At 29.2% G+C, this 24,918-nt stretch overlaps 6 protein-coding genes across 14 annotated transcripts; 4 read left to right on the top strand and 2 right to left on the bottom strand.

Moving 5' to 3' along the window:
• Positions 1 to 59: 59 nt before the first annotated feature.
• Positions 60 to 5,311, top strand: LOC124490853 (ATP-binding cassette sub-family G member 1). Its single transcript, XM_075730709.1, is given in 8 exon segments — positions 60 to 137; positions 198 to 319; positions 453 to 690; positions 1,423 to 1,524; positions 2,371 to 3,007; positions 3,082 to 3,218; positions 3,318 to 4,586; positions 4,589 to 5,311. Coding segments are annotated over 4 exon segments (2,409 nt in total). The 5' UTR covers positions 60 to 137; positions 198 to 319; positions 453 to 690; positions 1,423 to 1,524; positions 2,371 to 2,435; the 3' UTR covers positions 5,020 to 5,311.
• Positions 5,312 to 5,781: 470 nt separating this feature from the next.
• Positions 5,782 to 7,026, top strand: LOC124490740 (uncharacterized). Its single transcript, XM_047053291.2, has 2 exons — positions 5,782 to 6,057; positions 6,126 to 7,026. The coding sequence occupies exons 1-2, from the start codon at positions 6,000 to 6,002 to the stop codon at positions 6,944 to 6,946; spliced, it is 879 nt and encodes a 292-aa protein (XP_046909247.2). The 5' UTR covers positions 5,782 to 5,999; the 3' UTR covers positions 6,947 to 7,026.
• Positions 7,027 to 8,485: 1,459 nt separating this feature from the next.
• Positions 8,486 to 9,849, bottom strand: LOC124490739 (innexin inx2). Its single transcript, XM_047053289.2, has one exon. The coding sequence runs from the start codon at positions 9,847 to 9,849 to the stop codon at positions 8,623 to 8,625; it is 1,227 nt and encodes a 408-aa protein (XP_046909245.2). The 3' UTR covers positions 8,486 to 8,622.
• Positions 9,850 to 10,073: 224 nt separating this feature from the next.
• On the top strand, positions 10,074 to 14,074 carry LOC124490738 (uncharacterized). Of its 4 annotated transcripts, XM_075730161.1 has the most exons (7): positions 10,074 to 10,490; positions 10,575 to 10,746; positions 10,817 to 10,984; positions 11,126 to 11,166; positions 11,232 to 11,913; positions 11,987 to 12,897; positions 12,982 to 13,888. In XM_075730161.1, the coding sequence occupies exons 5-7, from the start codon at positions 11,814 to 11,816 to the stop codon at positions 13,399 to 13,401; spliced, it is 1,431 nt and encodes a 476-aa protein (XP_075586276.1). In that variant the 5' UTR covers positions 10,074 to 10,490; positions 10,575 to 10,746; positions 10,817 to 10,984; positions 11,126 to 11,166; positions 11,232 to 11,813; the 3' UTR covers positions 13,402 to 13,888. The 4 variants fall into 4 exon arrangements, with proteins under 4 accessions (XP_075586276.1, XP_075586274.1, XP_075586275.1 ...); XM_075730159.1 differs by having other exon boundaries at positions 11,987 to 14,074; XM_075730160.1 differs by lacking the exon at positions 10,074 to 10,490 and having other exon boundaries at positions 10,517 to 10,755; positions 11,126 to 11,913.
• A 151-nt stretch (positions 14,075 to 14,225) lies between these two features.
• On the top strand, positions 14,226 to 17,507 carry LOC124490737 (uncharacterized). Its single transcript, XM_047053286.2, has 5 exons — positions 14,226 to 14,491; positions 14,554 to 15,160; positions 15,234 to 15,956; positions 16,019 to 16,185; positions 16,258 to 17,507. Exons 1-5 carry the CDS (start codon positions 14,342 to 14,344, stop codon positions 17,374 to 17,376), a joined length of 2,766 nt encoding a protein of 921 aa, XP_046909242.1. The 5' UTR covers positions 14,226 to 14,341; the 3' UTR covers positions 17,377 to 17,507.
• On the bottom strand, positions 17,127 to 24,179 carry LOC124490735 (uncharacterized). Of its 6 annotated transcripts, none has more exons than XM_075730166.1 (11): positions 24,088 to 24,179; positions 21,471 to 22,495; positions 20,728 to 21,214; positions 20,468 to 20,637; positions 20,045 to 20,395; positions 19,895 to 19,991; positions 19,306 to 19,818; positions 18,974 to 19,217; positions 18,356 to 18,902; positions 18,140 to 18,282; positions 17,127 to 18,076 (listed from the first exon to the last, which is right to left on the bottom strand). In XM_075730166.1, exons 2-11 carry the CDS (start codon positions 22,411 to 22,413, stop codon positions 17,531 to 17,533), a joined length of 4,041 nt encoding a protein of 1,346 aa, XP_075586281.1. In that variant the 5' UTR covers positions 22,414 to 22,495; positions 24,088 to 24,179; the 3' UTR covers positions 17,127 to 17,530. The 6 variants fall into 6 exon arrangements, with proteins under 6 accessions (XP_075586281.1, XP_075586279.1, XP_075586280.1 ...); XM_075730164.1 differs by having other exon boundaries at positions 23,905 to 24,168; XM_075730165.1 differs by having other exon boundaries at positions 23,900 to 24,168.
• Between the last annotated feature and the right edge of the window lie 739 nt (positions 24,180 to 24,918).

Raw genomic sequence — 24,918 nt, forward strand, 5'->3', positions numbered from 1 at the left:
TTCTTATTTGATTTTGGTATTTTTGTGTTTTTTTACTCTTCGGTTATCTTTTCGGAGATTTGCTTTTGTTGCTGTTATTTATTTTTTAATTCTAATTCTAAGCCAAACTGACCATCTAATATGATCATCATCATAAGGTTTGGATCAACGTGAAAAAAAACACAATAATAATAATAAAACAATCGATAATCGATAAGATTTTTTTAATTTCCTTTTCTCATCATCATCATCATCGATCAATCGCGATATCGAATGAGAAAACACACTGCCGTTTTAATATTTCTTCTACCTTACCATCAAACTATTTTAACCTACCAAGGTTAGTCATCATTATCATTATCATCATCATCATACTATTTTTACATTCTGAAGATTGTGTGATTGATTGATTGATGAATGAATGATGGGGGAGAAGCATTTGTGATGTTGTTTTTTTTTCATATGATTTTCAGTGATCACAACCACCAACCATTATCGATTGATGAATGAAAAACAAAAACAAAAAAATTTCTCTTGTGATGCATTTGTTTTTTCGGGTGATGGGTTTTTTTTTTGTATTGTCGTTATTGTTTACCACCACATTGTTGTGCGTGAAGAATTTGTGACATTGTGATTTATTCTTGAAAAAAAACCATTCCATTTTCATATGATTCATCATCATCATCGATCGATTGAAATGAATGAATGAATGTGGAGCCTTGAATTTGAATTAATAATTTCTCCAAAATTTTGTTTCTTTTTTTAATTTGTTGATTTCAATTTATCATTGAAATCCATATATATTTATTTATAATTATAATGGCCATGAGATGATTATTATATTCTCGAATTTCCACTTACCACTTATTCTTCACTTAATCTTAATTTAGATGATTAAAGTGTGTGTGTGTGTGTGTGTGTGTGTGTGTGTGTGTGTGTGTTTAAGACAATTGATGATTGAAGAAAATCTCGACCCAATCAAAAACAACATTTAGATATCCAAGAAATGGGCTTGGAATTTGTTTTTGTTTTTTATTTTTAGGAAAAAAACTGGTCCTTGTGGTTTATTGTCCTTGTATTACATTCCATATACAGTTGATGATAAGCAAACAGGTTATACAATGATTTCGCATCTTATCCACTTTGATATCTGAAAAAAAAAAATTTTTTTCCAAAAAAAAAAACCATATAAAAAGGGTAATAATGAATGACGATGATGATGGTCATGATCATGGTCATCAGGCAATATTTTCTTTTTGCCATTTCAAATCAAATACTTTAAATCTTCATCATCATCATCATGTGTGTGTGTGTGACAAGTGATTGAATTTTTTCATTTGAATGAAATGAAAAAAAAATAAATATCATCACCACTACATTGAACAAAAAAAAAAAAAAAAAATCAGTCGTGTGATGAGGATCCCATTCAATAATTTTTTTCAGAAAAAAAAACATTACAATCGTATATAACGGTATTAATTATCACACCATCATCATCATCGTCATCATCATAAACTCTCTTTTTCTATTCACACATCCGTTAAGGTTGGTAAATATATAAATCACATTCACTATTCACTATGATTATGGTGAAAGAGAATTTTTTTTTCTCATCCATTTGAAAATTAATTTATTCTATATCTATCTATCCGTGTTTGTTTGGTTTTTTTTATTATTATATTGGCCTTTAAAAACGATGAAACTAATGTGGATGTGTAAATTTTTTTTCCAATTTCATTTCATCTTCGGTTTTCTTCTTTTTTTCACTTATTGACTTATTGATAGTGTCTTTCTATGTAAATATTTGAGTGTGAAAAAAAAACATACCAATGACATCGATGTTGATATATATGAGGTAAAAAAAAATTGAATGAACCACTAAATGATTGATTGATTGATTGATGACAAACAGTTGACACAAGAAGAACAACAGGAAATATTTATTGATTGTCAATTCATGCAAATCAAATCGATGACGATTGACAATTGATAATATTGTGTTGTGTTGTATCGAATGTTTGATCATGTTTGATCATCAATTTCTATGTGTGTGCTGGAATCGTGGAAACTCATCACTAGATTTTCCTCGACAATAACAATAACAAAAAAAAAAAAATGAATTTCTTGTCAATTCATTGTGTATGGGGAAAAAAAATTTAGAATCCATCATCGTCAGTCGTGATTGTCATTTTTTTTCCGTCAACACAACCAATAGATTTTGTCATGATCATAATCATTTGATCAGTTCTGATTTTTCAATGTTAATGGTCTGTATGTGTGTGTGTGTTTTGTGGTTAATTTTGTTATTTAAATAAATCAATCAATGATTATGTAATTTTTTCATGTTTTTTTTTTCTCTCTCTCTCTCTCCATTTCATAATCCAACAATAGAAATCTATCATTGGCTATCAATCTATAATTGGTCCACAAAAAAATAGTAGTAGTAGTAGTAGTTGATGACCATAATGGCTACAAGTAATAATAAAACCGATCAAGATTGTCGTATTAATCTATTGGATGATGACCATCATGAAGATCATAGTGATCATCATGATAATAATACAACTAATCAACAACCACAACAACAACAACAACATCATCCATGTATAATAAAATTCCATACAAATCAATCATCAATGACAACTATTATTCCATCATCGATACCAACATTAACAACATCATCATATAATAAAACAACCATTTCAACACAGATGGTTAATGATGGAAATAAAATTAACACAATAATACCAATAACAACAACAACAGCAACAGATAATAAACAAGATGTACGTCTTGTATGGCATAATCTATCATATGTTATCAAAGAAAATGGTGATGGCATACAAAATTGTTTTAAAAAATCATCAAATAAACGTTCATTGATTAAAAATCTAAATGGTTCAATACATGATGGCCAATTGACGGCTATTATTGGACCATCCGGTGCAGGTAAAACAACACTAATCGAATGTCTTGCTGGCCGTCGAATAAATGGTGTTAAAGGCGATATTAGTGTTAAATATAATGGGTATGTGTGTATGATTGGTTTTTGTTTTGTTTTTTCAATTAAATCAATTTTTTTCCATTCAAATGTATATATAGAATATCAAAATCATCGATAAAAATATCTTATTATAGTCAAAATGATTCACTGGATCAATTATTAACCGTAGAAGAATCATTAAAATATGCATTAAGATTACGAAATTGTCAACGATTTGGTAAATATTTTGGTTTTGGTACGGATAAAAATTCTGATGGTGAATTATCTAAATGTTGTCTACTTACCTGTGATTCAATGATTGATGATGATGATGAATTACAGAAAAGTGGTAAAGCACAAATGATGATGATGGCTTCCAATAATAATAATAATGGAAATAATAAATCATCAAAAATGAAAATGAAAGATGAAAATGATTTAATCATACAACGTGTTGTGGATGAATTACATTTGGATAAATGTTTTAAAAATCATGTTGGCCGTTGTTCAGGTGGCCAAAAAAGACGGCTATCCATTGCATTGGAATTGATTTTTTCACCAAAAATATTGTTGCTCGATGAACCAACAAGTGGCCTTGATTCATTAAGTTCATTACAATGTATTCAAATGTTAAAAAAATTGGTTAAAAATCCACGATCACCAATGATGATTGCAACATCTATTCATCAACCAACGGCTAAAATTATGTCATATTTTGACAATCTATATATCATATCATATAATGGTTATTGTATCTATAATGGTCCAACCAAAGATTTGGTAACAAAACTTTCATCATTCGGTTTACATTGTCCACAATATCATAATCCAGCTGATTTTGTTATAGAAGTTGCTACTGGTGATTTTGGACAAGATGTCATTATGGGCATGGAAAATCATTTTCGTCAAATATGTCAAGAACAAACATCTGAATGTTTAGATCAAAATGGTATGGAAACAATGAAATCATTATCGATACATAAATTAGTTCAATATACAAAAAAACATTCATTATTGGGACAAATATTAGCCATTTGGGTATTATTACGGCGAACATTATTGATTTCATCAAGAGATTTTAATATCTATTATGTACGATTGGCAACAATTGTAACGATACTTGTATTGATATCAATATTATATCGTGATAATCCAATTGGACAATTAGATGGTTGTGCATTACGGCCAACACGTGATACAGTGGAAAAGATACAAACATTTGAAATGTTTAAATATGAAAATGTTTATTATGCAAATTTTGGTTTCATATTCTTTTCCGTAATGCTTATGGTATTCGTATCAATATTACCAACATTATTAACATTTCCATTGGCCGTATCGGTGTTTATGAAAGAAAATTTTAATGGTTGGTATTCATTAAAATCTTATTATATTGCACGTAATTTGGCTGATTTACCACCAATGCTATTCTTTCCATTATTATATGGATGTTTATCATATTTCATTACACAACAACTATTTGAATGGTATCGTTTTATAATGTTTCAAGCTATATTAATCATTGTATCGGCATTAGCACAAGGCTTAGGTTTTATTGTATCAGCTTTTTTTGTTAAAGATGTAACAACATCCACTGTTGTTGGCGGTACGATTAATATACCATTATTTTATTCACTGGATTATTGATAAAAATATCCACAATGCCATCATATTTTCAACCATTTACATATCTATCATATTTTCGTCTTGGTTTCGAAGCATTATTAGTTACATTATATGGTTTGGATCGTTGTGAACCAGTCGAACCGATTACATATCAATATCTTAAAGGTGAGTTTGGTGACAATATTATGGACATGTATGTTTGTCTTTCGGATATATCACCAACAGCACCGGAAAATGTTACCTATATGATTGATGCATATAATGAAAAATTTTTAACCACATTGAATACAACATCATCATCATTAGCATTGAATTCATTTGATTATAATGATTATACATTATGGTTTAATCTAATTTTAATGGCAATCTATATGTTTATATTACGTACATTTGCTTATTATATTCTATATCGTAAAACATCAACCAAATGAATGATCAATTCACATGAAACCAAAGAATAATGTACAATTGTCTATGACACACATACACACACACACATTAAACAAAAAACAAAACAAAAATTTTCATTTTTTTGCAATTTTTCACACCCACAATTTTTTTTGTAATGAATTTTTTTACCACCACCAACAACAACAACAACAAAACATTCGAATCATTCCACTTTTGAACGTTCGAATTCTTTTTATGCTCTCAATTTTTTTTGTGATTCCTATTCATTGATGACGAAATGTAGTTTAAAATAAACAAAAAAAATTCCATTTATATTCCAAATTCTCCATCCATATCTGTGTGTGTCATAAAATGTTTTTTTTTCACTAGAAAAAAAAACATTGCAACCAAAAAAAAGAGAGAGAGAGATTCAATAGTTTTGCAAATATGATAATGATGATCATCATCATTAAATTTGGTTTTTTTTCCAACTACGTCGTAGCATTATTACAAAGTAATCGGGTTTTTTTTCCTACAAAAAAAAAGATTCAAAGAAATCATGCTAATCAACCTTGATTGGAAATAATTTTTTTTAGAATGAGCAATCATCATTATCATGCTTGGTTTGACCATTGTACCATCATCATTATTTTTGTCGACGATAAACTGGCCAATCATCAAATGATGATGAATGAAAAGATGAAAAAAAGGGTGTAAAAACTATCGAACGTCATCAATATGTGTGTGTGTCCAATTTTTTTCAAGTTTTTGATTGAATTTGTTTTCATTCGATTCATTCTGTCAATCATCATCATTATCATAATAGACGTAGGTCGAATCAATTTGTCAAAATTTTTTTTTCTATTTTCAGATTTATATCTTTCTGCTTATTAATATCCATACGCCTTTGTTTTCATTCATTCATTCATTAAGAACCAAAAAAAAAAAAAAAATCATTATAATTATTATATCACAAGCTATTATATAAGTTTCTTGTCACTGTTTTTTTTTCTCATCCAAAATGACCATGAAGATTGTCACAATTCTTATCACAATTTTCATTATAAATGTTTGTCATGGTATGAAATTTTTATTTTCATTTTCTTTCTTTTTAATAATTAATTATTTTTTTTTATTCATAAAAAAGCTGCATCAATTGTGAATGATTCACCATCATCATCAATTATCGATGGAATTGAAAAAAAAGATTTGTTACCATTATCAACAACAATAAAACAACAACAAGATATAGATCAAAGAATATCTACTATTTTAGCTAATATCCGCAATAACAATGATCATGATGATGATGATGATGATAATGATCCAGATGTTAAAGATCTTGAAGCCATTGCTACAACTACAGCATTATCAAAATCAGCATTGAGAAAAACAAAAATAAAACCACTTATTATTGATTCCGGTTATGAAAGTGATAAAGATGATCCAGATGATGATGATAATGATGATGATAATCGTAACATTGATAAAGAACAAGAAAAAGTGGATAAAAAAATCGAACAAAAACAAAAACAACGAAATCATAAAACACATTCAGAACGACGTGCTGAACGTCGTGAACGACGTAGACAGCGGCGTGAACGACATAGACAACGGCGTGAACGAAAAAAACAAGAACGACATGAAAGACATCAAGAAAAACGTGAACGAAGACAAACACGTTCAAATATACGTTATTTAGAATTTCTTGGCAATCATGTAAAGCGTGCACGTAATAATTCTAATAAAGAATCCATAAGAAAAATGTGGACAAAACTTGATGAAATGATTGATTCATTGAAAAAACTAATGGAACGACGACAAAAAACCAACAACATTAATGGTAAACATTATGATCATAATGATAAACAACTTGATGAACAAGTTGATGAAGAAATAAGAAAATTTCATACAAATCTAAATGAATTACATATGAATGATGATGATGATCGTACTAATCAGGTATAAACGGGAATTTACATATCATCATTATATCTATTTTTATTTTATTCGATACTTTGAACAAAATAAATTAATCGAAAACAAAATATAACAGATTAAAATTTGGTACAATATTTTTGTTGTTGTTGTTGTTGTTGTTGTTTAAAAAATATTTTTAGGCTTTGGCGGTACCGGTGGCCGATATTCATATATTGGCGGTGCCGATGGTTCACAATTTGTATGGAAATTTTCATTTGGACATAAATCTGGATATAATCGTTGTTGATTCATAAATGATGATGAATGTTCATTTATCGTAGTGGCAGCAAGTCGAAACAACATTTCATGATTAATTGCTGCTGCTGTTGCTGTTGCTGTCGTCGTCGTCGTCGTCCTCGTCGTTGGCATTGAAAAATTCACATATCTATTACCGGATACTGTTGATGGCGCTGTCGTTATAGATTGTGATGCTTGTTGCCTGTGAAATTTGCATGGATCGTAACAATTTTTGTTTTGCATATTGTCGTCTATAGCGGCGACAAACGATAAAACTTATGATGAAAATTATCACAATTACAATAATCACTATAATAATAAATAAAGAATTTTCATTATTTTTTGTTTGATGATTTATATCTGGAACATTAGTAATGGGTCTATATGTCCATGTAAATGGTGGTAATGTTTTAGGCCAATGTGTATAATAATCCAATGTTGTTGTTTCGATTGGATTGGTGGTCGTCGTAATCATCGAAGTTGGCTTTTCGGTGGTTGTTGTTGTTGTTGTTGTTGTTGTCGATTGATTTTCAAATGTTGTTGTTGCTGTTGTTGATTGATTATCAAATGTTGTTGTTGCTGTTGTTGATTGATTATCAAATGTTGTTGTTGTTGCTGTTGAAGTTGATATTGTTTCTTCAGTTGTTGTTTCATCATCTATTGTTGAAATTACTGTATTGGTCACTGTTGTAATGGCCATTGTTGTCATTGTCGATTGATCAGTAGTTTTGGAAGTTGTAATTAAATCATAATAATAATCATAATCATCAAATTCTGCCCATACCATCATTGATGATGATGATGAAAGTAATAATAATATAATTATTATAAATGATGAATTCATTTTTTACAGCAACAACAACAACAAAAACAATGGTTCGAAAAGAAAAATCGATAATAATTGATTGAAAATTTTGAAAAAAAAACAAATACAAATTCACTTTGATGAAAATAAAACAAAAATGTACCACTCTATTATTTCCATATAACACAATATGGATAATAATGTTCCAAAAAAGATCAAATTTTGATCACTATTGATTTGTATGTGTATGTGATCGAATCTAATCAATCATTCCATTTGTGATTTTGTTTGCATTGTGAGTAAGATTGATATGGCAGTAGATCAAAGCAAAAAAAAAAAAAACTATTGATGTAATCTGGAATGGTTTTTTCCTCTTTGTTGCTCAAATGATGATAATCAAAAAAAAAAAAAAAAAAAAAATTTCCACTGAAATTGCCACAATTAATTGTGATAATAAATTTATATATATATGAAAATGAAAATAATTTGATGAAAACAAAAAACGAGAAATTTAATCATAAAAAAAAGAATTATAAAGACGTAATAATTTCTTTCTTGGATACAATTTTTACAATATTTTTTGACTGAAAAATAATATGAAACGATTTGATGTGGAGGTATGTTATGTGATTTTCATTTTTTCATCATCCACATTTCCAGAATCCATTTCCATTTGATCATATGATGATTGTGAAATTTTTGAATGAAAATCATGACCATTCATATGATGATGATGATGATTAGATGATGTTTTTAAAATTTTTTCCATCATCAATAATAATTCATAACCATTAATTGGATCAATATTTTTCAATAATAAATTCAATGTAAACCATTGATCAATGGTCAAATGTTGAATAATAAAATCAATACGATAATGTGGTAAAGAATCATCAAAATTAATTTGTTTCTGTATACGTTTGGAACGAAAATTTTGATTAAATAATATTAATAAACGATATATTAATGATAAACCGGTAATGATTGCCAATAAATAAAGCCAAAACCAAAGACAAACATAAATTTTTTCATTAACAATATTGATAGATAGAATGCACATTGTATCATGTCGTTCCAAAGTACCAGAACTGCCAAACATACGAAATGTACATTTTGTTACACGTGGAAATACCCGTACCATTGGATTCATATGTTCATTATTATAATCTGTAATAAAACGATAAATATCCGGACCGTATTGATGAAAATAACCGCCCAAAAATTTATCAATCAAACATATTTGAACAATAATATTCACGAATTGTCCAATTTCGGCCACAATAAACCAATTTAATGGCCAATCCGTGAAATAAAAACGATTCTGATGGTTAAGAAAATATTCGGCCACCGATTTAAGCTGTTCACGACGTTCATTTTCATTATTGAAAAATATTTTATCCAAATTCAATTTTAATTTAGCAATTCGTCCAGATTCTTTTTGTTTCCATAATGCATGTGGTAAATAGAATGTAACGCCTTGTATGAATAATATGATTCCAACCCATTGATAATATGCATGATAAACAATTTGTTCATCATTTAAATGTTTATCAATACCAGGATATGGTATATCAACGCCGATTGTTTTGTTCCATGCCGTTTTAACACTAAATGTTGATTGAATCCAACAATATGTATTGATAAATTTTTCCGTAAATGGTTTCACTTCATCATTCGTTATACATTGTATTGGATTGCCAAAAAATTGACTTAATGAAACTAATGTACAGCTGGCCATAAATAACATTGTTGTCCAACGATAATGCATAACATGTACAATATTATCAATCACCGCTTTAGGTGGTGAAAGAAATTTTTTCAAATGACCAAATGTTTCTAATAGTACCATGATGATTGTGTGATTTGATTGAATGAAACAAAATTAATGAATGAACAAGCCGAATTAATTGAACAAACAAGAACACAAAAAATTGAAGCATTGAACAATAAACACTCTTCACTTGTGGAGATGATGGTGGATTTTTTCAATCGAAAAAAAAATCTATCCGATTTACAAACCAAATAATCTGCTCATAAAGTTGGCTATAAATGAGAAAATTTTTGCTTCTTTTTATTCTTTAAGATATCATGAAAGATCAATAAGAATATACTGCCGACGATATGTCGATGTTAATAAATATAGATCATTTATTTTGATAGTAAAAATCCAATTGAAAAAAGAACACCAACATTGTCGATAATAATTGTTGGTTGCAATCGTATTGTCAATACATATAAATGCAAACAAACAATTCTTGGTAAAACTTAAAAAAAAATATATGGAGATCATCCACACCCATATTTGTAACAAATATTAGGATCTGTATGCAAATAGTAACCATCATCATCATCATCACCATCATCAACAGTCAATCATCAGTAAGTCGTCGCCATAAATCAACAAATAAGATCCCACGTAAACAAACAAATCGAACAATGATGGTACAACCGTGATCAAACATCAACGGAAATTTTTTTTTTTATTTCCACGTAAGATGTAGATTAATTTCCTATTCATTATGACGCTTAATAATTTTTTTTTCTCGTTTTGTTTTTATATATATAAAAAAATAGCGAGATCATTCACATCGGAAATGTCACCCGTTTACAAAACTGATGTCACCACCTGTGGATTTTTTGTGTGAGTAAAAAAATTTTTTTTTATTCCAAAAAAATCATTAAATTGGCATTGGATTCTATTTCGGACATTTGGACATTTGACATCGATTTTTTTGCTGTTTGTTTAGTAATCAAAGTATTATTTTCATTTTCATTTCATAATTATGAGATTAAAAAAAAACATTTTCTTTTCACAGCAACCATAAAAACAACAAAAAAAGATGAAGATAATGAAAAATAGAAAAAAAAGAGAAACGTTTATATCGGATTATTATGTGAAATGTAAAATTTTGATGGCCGGATCATTTACAAGAAACAACAAGAAAAAAGCAGAAAAAAAAATTTATCGACTCAATTTACCTATGGTGTGTGTGTGTGTATGTGTAAAATAGAAATCTTTATATCAATGTTTCGCTTTTTATTTTTCTTCTTCTTTTTCTTCTTCAATGGAACGAATGGATTGAATGATTGTGTATATTGTGTATGATGAATCAAAATGTGAAAAGTTTCAAGTTTTTTTTTCTCTTCATACCACAATATTATCATGGTAGGTTCGCCTCTCATTTTTTATTTATATTTATTTTATTTGTATTTGAATTTGAAACATCCAAGGCGATATTCATTCAACATCATCATCATCATCATCTGTCATGTTTTCTCTTTTCTGTGTTTTTTTTTCACCACAATCGTCTCTATTTTCAAAATTCTTTTATTGGTTTTTTTTTATATGATGAAACAAAACGATTATATTGGTGGCTAACCACCACCATCATCCTAAATATGTATGTAATAATAAAAAAATAATGGACAAGCAAAATGGAAGCCACAAAAAAAAGAATGATGATGATGATGATCGCCGTCGCTGCCGCCATTATCATTATTAAGATATCGATATGTCGATATATGAGAGAAACTAGCAAATGAAGAAGATGGTGATGTTTAAATGGTGAATGGTGGAAAAAAAAATTAAACAACTTTTTCTTTGCGTTTGGACACACACCTTTACACGTATATGTGTTTATACATTATTATTATTCGTGAATGAATGACAAGTTGTTGGATTCATTTTGATAAACAATAAAATTAAGCAATTGAAAAGTGGTGAAAAAAAATCTTTACTTTTTTTTCTGAATTCATTTGAATCTGATCGTAATCATCATCATCATTAGTGTGAAACCCCAAATCGATATAATTATGAGAAAGAATTTTCATCATCAATTATCACCGATAATGATGATAATTGGATCATCATCATCATTGTTATTATTATGTTTGACTATTACCACTTGTTTAGGTATGTTTGTTTTTTTGCCAATGATTTTTATTTTTCCATTTTAAATTGTTTTTCTGTTTGTAATCAATTCAAGCTCAAGAAACGACAACAACTATTGCACCATCAAATGTAACCGAATCATCGTCATTACCTATTGATGCAACCACTCCACAACCGGTTCAAGATGGATCCGATTCTGATACAGATACATCTACACCACCATCAGAACAATCCGCAAATGATGATGATGTGGTTGGATCCAACAACAATCAAGGTGGAAATGATAATGAACAACCAGATGGTGCCGATAGCCAACAACAACCAAAAGTTTTCATAATTCATCATCATTATAATAATGGTCCATCACCATCACCATCGTTACCATTACCGTCATCATATGCAGATTTTATGAATCGATTACAACCGGTTCCTCAATCAGTTGCACGGAATAATCAAAATAATTTCGACAATTTGCCACAAGAATTTCATAATCCAAATTATCCATATGGTTCACGAATGCCAGCACAATCATCACAGAATTCGCCACCACCACAAGATGAATCACAACCAACAGAAGAAGATCTTGGACGTTTTGATCCACTTGGTCAATATAGTGATCAACAGAAAAAACGACAATTTTTTCAGGATTTACTTCATAATCAATTAAATAAATTTGAATCCGAGATTGAACCAATGATTGAAAAAGAAGATAATGTAACCGAAAAGAATGATATGGAAGATTTATTGGGAAGTGTTCGTGATCTGAAACGTGCTGTTGAAAATCATCAAATATTCAATATAACACAATTGATGGATGATTGGAAAGAGGGTCGATTACAACCATCATCACCATTGATGCCATCAAATCAACAATCCCAACAACAACAACCATCACCACCACCGATGCCACATGTTATACATCAATATCATCCACGACAATCGCAGCCACAATGGCCACCATCGTCACCCTCATCAACATCGGCTGTCGATATACCGCAAATACCTGTAAGTCATTCTGAAATGACATTGAATATACGACCACCAACAACACGAACTTTTTTACTCGTACCACAATCTCGTATTATTCAGCCGGAATTCGTTCCACAATTTCATCCAGGTGGTGATGGCTATTCAAGTGGATTCTATCCACCAAATTTACAATTACAACGTGGTTTTTATTCATCACAGCAACGGCAACAATCAACTAATATGCAACCAATGCCAATGATGTTTCAACGACGATCATCAATGGTGCCACAATTCTATTCACCACAACAGCAATTTAGTAGAAATCCAGCTAAAGCCGGTGTTCAATATACATTGGGACGTTCAGCCGATGGTGAAACCAATGCTGATACAGCCGATGCTAAGCCCATTAATACATCATCAACAATGGATGAATCTGATGACAATGATTCGAATGATGATCAACAATCATCATCACTTGAAAATGCTTCCGCATCACCATCATCGAATGCATATGGACCTGAAATCGAATATCAAAAATAATTAAATCGATATCTGTTACAAACAAATCAACAAACATACACACACACACAGACGATAATATTGTCCCCAACCATCACTGTCATTTCCTATGTCAATAATCAAATTTTTTTTATCGCTTAAGCAATTGTCATCAACAACAATAATAACAATAGAAGTGGAAAAAGAAAATCTGAAATGTCACCACAAACAACAATCAAACACGCAAACACACACAGGCACACAATGATTTCATTCAAATTTAAATTGGAAATTCATTCAATTTTGCAAAAAAAACTTGATAAACACATTATATATAGGTGACATGCTGATGATATGATGATGATGATCATCATCACAATCAAAAGGGATGGTCATTATCATTATCATTGCCATTGTGTTGATCATGATGACCGATTAATGTGCAAGGAAAATAATAAAATCTACTTATATTGATTAACAAAAAAAAAAAATCAAAATCAAAATGAATAAAATAAAAGATGGAAAAAAATTGGAAAACTTTCCCCGAAGGTTAACATATCATGATCGGAAATTTGAATTCGAATATCAAGTTTGACAATCGATGACTATCGATTGTATGTGGATGAATTCATTATAATCGATCAATCAATCAAGGCTAAAACTGATTAATATTTTTTTTTTGTTGCAATCCAATAAAAATGATTTTTTCAAAAAATTCCTCATACATGGATTAAATATTATCATCATGAGATGTATGATGACTGTCTTGACGACGGTGAACTTGGTCCATTATAATCAATCAATGATATGGTGGGTGGGTTGTGGTTGTTAACGACAAAGATATTCAATTTTTTTCTTTTTTTCATACCTTTCCGATCGTTTTTCCAACAATCAATCAATCAATCATTCAATTGATTGATCAATTGATACATTGGCAATCACATTGAACATTGAATCATTATAATGCTACATTGTTGACATTATGAATCGAATTTATCACCGGGATGACCCTCATCAAAAACTACACCGTAAAATCGATCAAGATGGTGATTATTATTATATTGATAATAATTTACCAAGATATTTTCGGCCACCATCGTTATCGATTGTTACATTAACTTCGGAAACATCGGTAATAATTTTAATTTTAATTCTGAACTTAAATTTTTCATTTTTTTTTTATTGTATGGCTAGAAATTTTTACAACAATCACAACGAAGACGTTCATATAATTCGAATATATCGACTATCGATATCGAAGAAGAACCGGAAGAAGAAGCTAAAGCTGAACAAATACAAAATGAGAATGTTGCTAATGAATCTGATAAACAAGATATAAAAACAAAGTCGAATCGTTTTGAAAATTATCGCCCATCAATTAAACGGCGACAAACCACAACAACAGCAGACAATGAATCTTCATCATCATCATCACTTACATCAATAGTACGGCCAAGACGGAGTCCAATCGAACGTCGTTTATCCAGGAAATTTTCCGATGCTGACCTGAAAATTCGTTCCATTGTTTATGGCCAAAATGATCCGGAAGATACGGAGGATTCAGATAATAAGGATTATGATGAACAATCACATCATCAGCAACAGGTACAAATGACATCGATAAATAAGGAAATTATAATTCGACCCGAACATTTGAATAATGATAATGATCGGCCGTCGAAACGTTTGTATGAAAAAAGTCGATATTCTCATCAACAACAACCGAATGGTGGCGGTAAACTTATAATACATCAACAAAATCGTCTTCGACAATTTGATGATTCCATATCGAACATTATTGGTAGGTTTTTTTTTGAAATTCTGGAATAAAATTTTAAAATCTCATTTATCCATATTCTTGCTATTTATTTAAGTTCCACGATCAAAATCGATATTAAAACCTCCATCATCACCGCCGATATCATCAGATCAGCTGCCACCACAGTTACATTTATCCAGTAATCCATATGGTAGTGATATGGCATCGATTGGTGAATGTTCTATTGGCCATTCAAGGGAACATCAACAAAATAACAATCAACAACCGAAATTAAATGATCAACAAGATCAATTAATGCGTTCACGATTAATCAAATTATTATCGATCATGTATGCATTATTATTGATTGTCGTTGGTGCTATAATAACAATTGGTGATATGGAAAAAGTAACCAATGATAGAGATCATCTTTATTCAATATTTATCACTGCCATTGGTATTGCATTTCTTTTATTCATTCATGTTGATGTTCAACGTCATAAACGTTTTGTTTTACGATGGCAACAACGTCGTAAAGAATTGATTGAATCTCCATTGCTTAAATCCAATAATGATAAAAATGATAATGATGATGATAATAATAATAATGGTAATACAGCATTGAATATGGATTTGAATGTTGACAATGGTATTGATGGTAAAGACTGTGATTCAGTATCCGTAACAACAGCCGTCATATTTAATCGTGTTTATCAAATGAATGATGGTCAAAATCGTTTGGTTGATATGGATGATGAAACTCGTCAAACATTGAATGGTTATCGATTTTTAACTGGTAAACATTCTGGAAGTTTTTTCCTCAAAATTGGAATGACATGTAAGTTGATCATTTTAATCATCATTCCATGTATATAAATAGTGATTGTTTTTTTTTACCAGTATTCTGTATGGGAAGTATCATTCATCAAGGAATTAATCTGTCATTTCAAATACATTATTTCAGTACAAATGTTATTGAATGTCGTAATGGTATATCATTATCAGTTTATCTTTTACGATGTATTTCGGCATTTTATCAATTATATATTGCATTCAAATATTCCAACGTATGTGTGGATGTAAATTTAAATTTATATTTAATCAACAATAATTAATATTTTTTCATTTCATTTCATTAGTTGATCATAAATCGTAATCAATGGATAGTTCGTTTTGGCCTAATGCATCTTGTTGGATCATCATTATCATTTTGGGTATCGACCATCATTGAAGAAGCTGTACATGGTTATATGGAAAAAATCAAGGCAATGAATGAAGAAAATAGCAACTATGTTATGTCTAATACTGTATTCTTACATGATGCATATAATCATTATATTCAATGTTTGAACAAAACATTAGTCGATTTTGAATCAATTGATGCAATACCATTATTATATCCATTTTCGGTTGAATTCAATATCATTCTTGCATCAGTATGGTATGTTGTTTGGACAAATATTGGAAATAATGATTCAAATTCAGAGATGCATTCAATGAATGAAGAATTGAATGAAGATCGTCATACTGGTAAAATTGATATTGTTTATCGTTCAAATGTGACTATTTCGGCTGATTGTCATGCATCAAATCTTGGAATGTTTAGTGGATTTTTCTCACTACTTGTAACATTAGTGACGATAATTATATTTTTCACTACAATCAAACATGATCAATATAAAACAATAGGTATTGCTGTATTCACAACTCAATTAACATTTTTAACCATTTGTTGTGCAATAACCGTACCATTGGCATTTCGACGTACCAGTAAATTGAATGTAGCCAAACATTTGGATTCACCACAATCAATAATGGATGATTTTCTGCTTGTTATTCCATTGCCATTCTATTTTATACATCATTTACTTTGTATCTATTCAGAAATGTTACAATTTACATTGAACAGTACATTTATGGCAATTTGTTATATTTTAAATATTATACAGGTCACATGGCAAACACCATTCATTATTGATGGTATACGTAGATGTTCAAATGAACGACGTTTACGTTATAAAAAACCGGGTAAACAATTGATCACGTTCAACATAATCATCAATATTACCCTTTGGATATTAATAACATTTGAAATGAAATCTGTTGATAAATATCATTCAATGGGTGCAAAATATGGAAAATTTGTATGGATGATTATATTGGATACATGTCTACCATTAATGTTATTCTATCGATTCCATTGTTCAGTATGTTTGGCTGATATGTGGAAACATTGCTATGAAAAGGATGAACATTGATTAATGATGATGATTGATGATTGATGATTGATGATCGATAGGAAAAAAATTGTTCATTTTTGAATAAAAAAAACAATATAAAAAATAATAATTCAATAAAATAAAACAATAATAATAATAATAATAATAAATCACTAATCACTACAAAATTTGATCAAAATTTTGAACTTTCATTTTCATTAATTGAATTATGATTTAAATCCATTGATTTTTTTATATCAATCGAATCTGTTGCTATGATTAATGAAGGTGATGATGATGATGATGATGATGGTGGTGGTGATAGATCAAGCATGATGGATGATTTTTTATTATTTTTATCTATTTCATAAGAATCAATAGTATCATCATCATTGATGAAACCATTATTTTGATGAGCAAATTTTATTTCATTTTTTTCATTCGATGATGATTTTTTAAATTCTGGTTCATCATCATCATCATCATCATGAGGATGATGATGATGATGGTGATGAGTATCAAGTGTATCGCCAGTAAATACCGATGAACATCGTCGAATATAATATGTTCCCATATGTTCACTTGTATTTGATAATGATGAAAGACTTTTTGTTATTGGAAATATTCTACTTGAAAAGATTTCAATTTGTAGAAAATTACGAATTGGTTGTTGCACCATAATGTGCATATAATAGGCAAAAAAGAATGATATAACAGCATCGGATACAATTGAACGAAACTAATTTAAATATATAAAACTCAAGTTAATTTTCAACATAAATAGAGAGATATATAAAATTACCATAGTCTGTGCAGATAGAATGATAGTCTGTCGAATTGAAAACAAACGATAACAGGTAACAATGATACTGGTTAGAAAGAATCCATAGGACAATTTCGAAATTGGACGAAATGCAATGGATGATAGGAATCGATTTACAATTGCTAAATTTTAAAAAAGATAGGAATTAGCAAATTTTTCTTATTCGAAAATCTTCAAAAATCAATCATCACTTACTGATATGTCCTTTTATACAGGAATAAATGATCCATGCATGAAGACCAACCAACATTGGTCGACCAAATGTTAACATCATTGTCAATTTAAATGTAGTAAGATTCGGATTCGATAAATTCATGTTTTCAATGAAGAAAAAACAGGTAAAAAATCCGGCTAATGCTAAACATCCAATTATTGCATTACGCATTGATCCATTTCGATTATTGCCTGCTGTTAATTTGGCCGAAACCGATGGTCGTGTAATGATAAGATGGCCAACCCATAGGCCAATAATCAATGGCTGTAAATGTGGAAACGGATTGAACAGATAAAACATTACTGATTGTTTGATTTCCATAAATGATTTCATTTTTCGATGTTCATATGGTACTTTAAAATTAAAATAAAAACGATAAACAAGATTTCCAATCGTAGCCATTATCAGTAGACAGCCATGAAAAATGTTACCACTACGTGAATTTAAATATGAATTGATCAATAGAATAACTGGTGCCAATAATTTTAGCTGAAAAATCATCGAAACAAATACCGTAGGTAAATTACACTAATGATAATAAAAAAAAGTGAATAAAAATGAGAAATTTTTTTTCGTAACAATTCAATGAAAAGATTTACCATATCTTCAATATTATTTTGAAAATTATTGGTGAAAAATAATGCTGACCAAATATTATCTTTACATGGTTGTGTCATTGTCTGATCAAATAGATGCCATAATGGTCCTGAACCGAATAATGGTACTACATAAATCAATCCTATCGATACGATTATCGGTAATGTATAGCGAATATAATTTCTTATCAGATAATGTACATAGATGAATGATTTTGGTTTAAACGAAACGGCCAAAGCAATTCCACTATTTTAAATAAACAAAACAACAAAAAAAAAATTATTTAATATTCACAAGCAAACAAATTCTAAAAAAAACACACACACACACATACCTGAAAACAACGAAAACATCGATAAGATAATACATACGAATGAAAAAATATTTTTTCTCCGAAATAAATTGTAATGGACCTTGAACATAGAAACGTTTGATGATCATCGGTGCAAATAACATTGTATAATAATAAACATTGGTGATGAAAAAGAAAATGATCAATAAAAGACGCATTGTATCCAATTGTGGATAACGATTAGGTCCTGGATTATCGAATAAATGTCTTGTATTTCTTATGATTGAAAATGATGTCAACACCTGTACCAATGCCGGTTTACCGAAATATAATTTTGATATACGTGATTCTTGTGATACGGAACGATCATATGTTGTTGGATGATGATGATGATGGCCACCATATGTATGATGATGATGATGATGATGATGATGATGGGTAGCAAAAACTGATCCTGAATGTGGAATTGTATTTCGATTTTCAAATAAATGTCGATATATAATCTCATAAGCGGTACTCAATATGACCAATATAAGTAATAATAGAAATAATGATCTATATATAAATAAATAAATTTAGAAAATTCTGTAACTTCATTTCAAGAATATTTTAATATGAATATCAAACTTACAAGAATATGATCTGATAGAGGTTAAATTGTGGATCATCCGTTGCTTTTACACATTCTGGTCCAACCTGTACGCTCATGCCGGTTTTTCGTACCAAAACTATCATACAAAAATGAATGAATAATAACCCAGAGATACTAATAATAACTTACTTCTATTGATTGCATTTTCTACACTTTGTCGTTCACATTTATGTGGTAAACAAAGTCCAACACGTAAAAATGTACGTTGCATAAATTTATAAAGACCCATATATGTATCGATATATTCATCATTTAAAAATTTTCTTACACGTGGCATACGTGTTTCAGCGATTGGTTCATCTTGATTAAAATTTTCCGGTAATGGTACAACAGGTTTAAGTAGACAATATTGTCCATAGATAATATTAGGATTTTCCGTTGGATCCGATTCAATTTCTAAACATTGATCAAATTCACCCAATGAAACAAACATTCCTTGTTGGAAGCCACCGACCAATACCGAACCGGATGCATCCAAAACTATACAAAAAAAAAAACAAAACAAAAATTATTATACAAAAATTAATCAGCCAAAAATAAAAAATTTCATACAATTCATTGCCCATGTTTCTCGTTGATTAATTGCACGAAATACACGAAATAATGCACCTAAACATTCAGAATCTAATTGTGATTCATAAAGATAATCGGTCATACGTGATACCATTTCACGTAGAAATGGATTCAATCGTTCCAACATTTTGTTTGTAAATGTATACATTCTTTTTTTTTTGATTTTCATAAACAAACAAAACAAAACAAAATAAATCAAATCTACAGTTAAATAAACAAAGCCCTAAAATGAAACTTACCTATTCAAACGTTCAATCGTTTCATTGATATGTTTAACATCTTTACTTATTTCATGTGGATAATCATCCGGTATGATACGATCAAAAAAATAGCTTGCCGTACAGATGCTATTTGGATTAGATTCATATGGTTCTTCATCACTATTATCATCATCATCATCATCGTCGTCGTCGTCGTCGCCGTCGTCATCATAATCATCATCATCATTTTTGTTCTTTTTTCCTCCATTATCATTATTGTTTGGATTCTTTTTCAACCATTTTGGTTTTTCAATTCTCATAATTCTTTTACTAAAATCGATTGTATCATCATCATCATCGGTATCTTGATCGTTAGTAATTTTTTCATCATTATGGCCATCAAGTTTACGTTTACGTAATACCGATATCGGAACTGATTCTGTAGTTGTCGTTTCATTGATCATTGTTGATTCTTTTTCAACGACCGTAATAGATTCGGCTTTTGTTGTCGTTTCAATATCGGCTTCTATTCGGATGATAAAATAGAAAAACATCATCATAAAAAAATGAAAAACGAAAAATGTGAATTTTTGAAATCATTCGTTTGGAAAATGAAATGATGATTTGAAGATATTTTGAAGCAATATAGATTGTCATCAAAAATTTCGACAAATTTTCTTGGAATGAATGAATGACAATTTCAAAAAAAAAATTGAAAGCTGTTATGATGTAATACATACACACAATAACAGGGGGAAAAAAAGATATTTTGGACCACTTACCATCATCATTGTTGTCGCCATTAATGTGAGATTTTTTGCCACTATCCTCGTCTTTATTATTATCATCCTCATCATCATCATCATCATGATCATGAATATCATCCTTGTCCAATGACAAAGTACTTGTTTCTAAATCGATATTTGATTGATTCAATCCAGCTGTTTGTGTCGATATAGTCGAATCGTGGTAATCAACAATCACTGTTGTCGTTGTCATTGAATTATCATCGATACCAATTGATCGATTCGTTTTGAGTAATTGATTCTCAGTATTATTATTATTTAATATCGTTGATATATTCAATGATGATAATGATGAGGTTAATAAAGATGAGGAAATTAAATTCGAATCATTTTGTTGTTGTATTGTTGATAATGGCTGTGACACATGTTGCATTTGGATCAATGTCGATGTCAACGGAATGAGAGCAAATAATAATAATAAAATGGTTGATGATGATGAGAATGTCAATGTTGTTGATATCATTGATGAATATTTGATTCGATTATCAATAAAATAATTGTTCAAAATTGATTTTGATGATGATGATGAGTGTGATTTGGATTGTATCCAATGTTGATGATTATTATTGAAAGATTGATGTTGCCAATTATTCATAATAGTCGTTAACCTTGACATTTTTTTCATATCAATAAATTCGGCGACATTCGAAATTTTTGATCTAGTTGTTGTTGGATTATTATTATTATCATCATCATCATCATTATTATTATTTCTGTTGTTGTAATCGACATTGTCATTAATATGGCTGTGATTATGATCGATGATGATTTTATCTTGATCCAAATTGATGTATGGATCAATTCGATGGCTATTTCCTTTGTTTACATAACGTTGTTGAAATAGAATCGAATTCATTTCATTCATCATTGAATCGAATATCGATTTGTTTTGTGGCGATGTTTCGATACCCAAATTCATGATATGGGTGAATTGTGGTGAAAATTTTGTCGTTTAAAACTTAATGAATGATGAAATATTTTCATTTATTTTTTTTTACAATCTAAATTCAAATGAAAAAGATAACAGAAAAAAAATTTTCAATCCATTCATGAAAAATGTGAATGTGAAGCAACATATAAATATAAATATATTTTAAGAAACAAATCAAATCAACAACAACAAAAAAAAAATATAACAAAACTAAACTAAATTGAATCAACAAACAGGTATGTTTGTCCAATCTGACTATTTCATTACTATGATGAATTTTTCATTTGAAAAAACGTTATATTTATATTTATTTTTTTCTTTCTTCTAGTTTATACCTGTAGCCTGTATGTAGTATGAATTTATTCATATTTTTTTTTCTCGTAGATTATTACAACAACACCACCACCACTGTTGATGCTGATGATGTTGATGATAACGATGATGAGAGAACCTTGAACAACAACAACAACAACAACAAGAAAAATACGATAGTTGCTGAATCTATAATAATAATAATAATTCAACAAGTGTCGAAAATATAAAAATTTTCATCCAAACAACATCATCATCATCAATCCATTCAAAGTAACCAAATCCATTTGTAATGAAGAAAAAAACACACACACACACTACACTATAGTGTTATTTATTATGAAGATTATAATATACAAAATACAATTTATCTACAATTATTCAGCCAATATTAAGATGGCAACCATCGTCGTTTTTGAAAATATTAAGGTTTTCCAAATTGTTCATTCATATGACAATGAAGAAAATGAAAATGAAAGAAAAAAAATTAATCACATTTCAAAACACACTAAATTTATATATCAAATGATGATTTTGTTTTCACCATCATCGTGACAACATCGTGATCATGATGATGATGATGATGATGATGATTATGGTGGTGACCACTACCAGCCCAATGACGACAACTCAATTATCAATTATCTGATATCGGTGTCTTAATTACTGATGAATAATTTTCACCACCACCAAAAAAAAAAAAAAAAAATTGATGCAAAGATTATGAACACACACATCATACAAAAAAAAAGCTAACACCCCATATATCCTTTATTACCAGGTATTTATATTGCACAGATTTTTCAATTTTTTGTTTTTTTTCCATGTTCAAACACAAAAAACAGGTTATTTCATTGCTTATTCTTTGATGTGTTATCATTGATGATGATGATGATGATTGAATCTATCAAATCTTTTTTTTTTTGGTTGGAATTTTCTTATTTTTTTTTTTGAGAAAAAAAAATACACATTATTCATTAACACTAACGACGGAAAAAAACAATGATGAAAAAAATTTATTGATTGATTGATTATTATGAAATTTTTTCATTGTACATGGAAACGATTGAATAGAATTTTATTTCATTTTATCAGATTCTCGATCATTCAGATGTAAGAATTTATTTATTTGTTATTTTTTTTCTTTTGAAAATTTTATTACATTACCAATTCAACTTTGTTTTTCCTTAGTTCATTCAAATGCTGATTTTTTTTTATTGCACGTAATTTTTTCATTTCATCATCATCATCATAATCACAAAAATACATTGATTTTATAATATATATAAATTCTTATGCACAACAAGATTGCAGCACATATATACACACACACAATAATTAATCAATTACCAATGAACAGATGATTGAATGGAAAACAAAATTGATGAATCAAATCACCATAATCATCTTTTTCTACGAAAAAAAAAATTCTTATTCATTCAAATTTCACTGGATTATATCATCATCATTGATTGTTTCGTTTGTATAGTTTGTCGTTGTTTCACGAAAAAAAAACAACACAACACACACACACATATATGTTGAATATATCCAAGTTCAATGTCAATCAATCGATAAATATATTAGTGAAATTTTTTTTATTGTAAATAATGGTGGGGAAAAAAAATGTCCCGAAAATAACTGCCATTTTTTTTAGACACACACACACACACACACATCATCATCATCACACACTATCACACAAACAAAGTCAATTTTAAATAACTTGAAAAAAATATATATATCGAGCAAAAAGAAAAATAGGAAAAAATCCTTTTTTTTTTGCAAAATTGATGAATAAAACAAACAAACAAAACTACTGTGAAATGAAAAATATCAAGAGATGGATGATATGTAGAAAGAGATAGATAGATAGATAGAAAGATAGATAAAATGTGAATGTGGACAACAATGATGACAACAACAGCAGCAGAAAATAAGATATAAAGAGAAAGAGAGAAAGAGAAAGAGAGAAAAAAATTCATTGCCATCAGCATCAGTCTCTTTTCATATCGTTTGAATATCATTTTGATTTTGAAATTATGGCGGGCATTTTTTTTTTTTTTTTACTTTCTAAAATTTGATTTGTAATTTTTTTTGCCTATCTAAAAAAAAAAATTTTCAAGAACAACCAATGTTGAAATTTGAGAGAAAATTTGATGCGAATGGGCACAAAACTTG

Source organism: Dermatophagoides farinae, chromosome 4, assembly GCF_024713945.1.
Source record: "Dermatophagoides farinae isolate YC_2012a chromosome 4, ASM2471394v1, whole genome shotgun sequence".
Lineage (NCBI taxonomy): Eukaryota > Metazoa > Arthropoda > Arachnida > Sarcoptiformes > Pyroglyphidae > Dermatophagoides > Dermatophagoides farinae.

Bases quoted from the DNA above. Each gene is read 5' to 3' on its own strand.
- LOC124490740 (XM_047053291.2), top strand. From the start codon at position 6,000: ATGACCATGAAGATTGTCACAATTCTTATCACAATTTTCATTATAAAT. The intron at 6,058-6,125 runs GTATGAAATTTT...TTCATAAAAAAG, and splicing joins CATTATAAATGTTTGTCATG to CTGCATCAATTGTGAATGAT.
- LOC124490739 (XM_047053289.2), bottom strand. From the start codon at position 9,849: ATGGTACTATTAGAAACATTTGGTCATTTGAAAAAATTTCTTTCACCA.
- LOC124490738 (XM_075730159.1), top strand. From the start codon at position 11,814: ATGAGAAAGAATTTTCATCATCAATTATCACCGATAATGATGATAATT. The intron at 11,914-11,986 runs GTATGTTTGTTT...AATCAATTCAAG, and splicing joins GACTATTACCACTTGTTTAG to CTCAAGAAACGACAACAACT.
- LOC124490737 (XM_047053286.2), top strand. From the start codon at position 14,342: ATGAATCGAATTTATCACCGGGATGACCCTCATCAAAAACTACACCGT. The intron at 14,492-14,553 runs GTAATAATTTTA...TTGTATGGCTAG, and splicing joins CATTAACTTCGGAAACATCG to AAATTTTTACAACAATCACA. The intron at 16,186-16,257 runs GTATGTGTGGAT...TCATTTCATTAG, and splicing joins TTGCATTCAAATATTCCAAC to TTGATCATAAATCGTAATCA.
- LOC124490735 (XM_075730166.1), bottom strand. From the start codon at position 22,413: ATGAATTTGGGTATCGAAACATCGCCACAAAACAAATCGATATTCGAT. The intron at 19,819-19,894 runs GTAAGTTTGATA...ATTTATATATAG, and splicing joins CTCTATCAGATCATATTCTT to ATCATTATTTCTATTATTAC. The intron at 19,218-19,305 runs GTATGTGTGTGT...TATTTAAAATAG, and splicing joins GATGTTTTCGTTGTTTTCAG to TGGAATTGCTTTGGCCGTTT.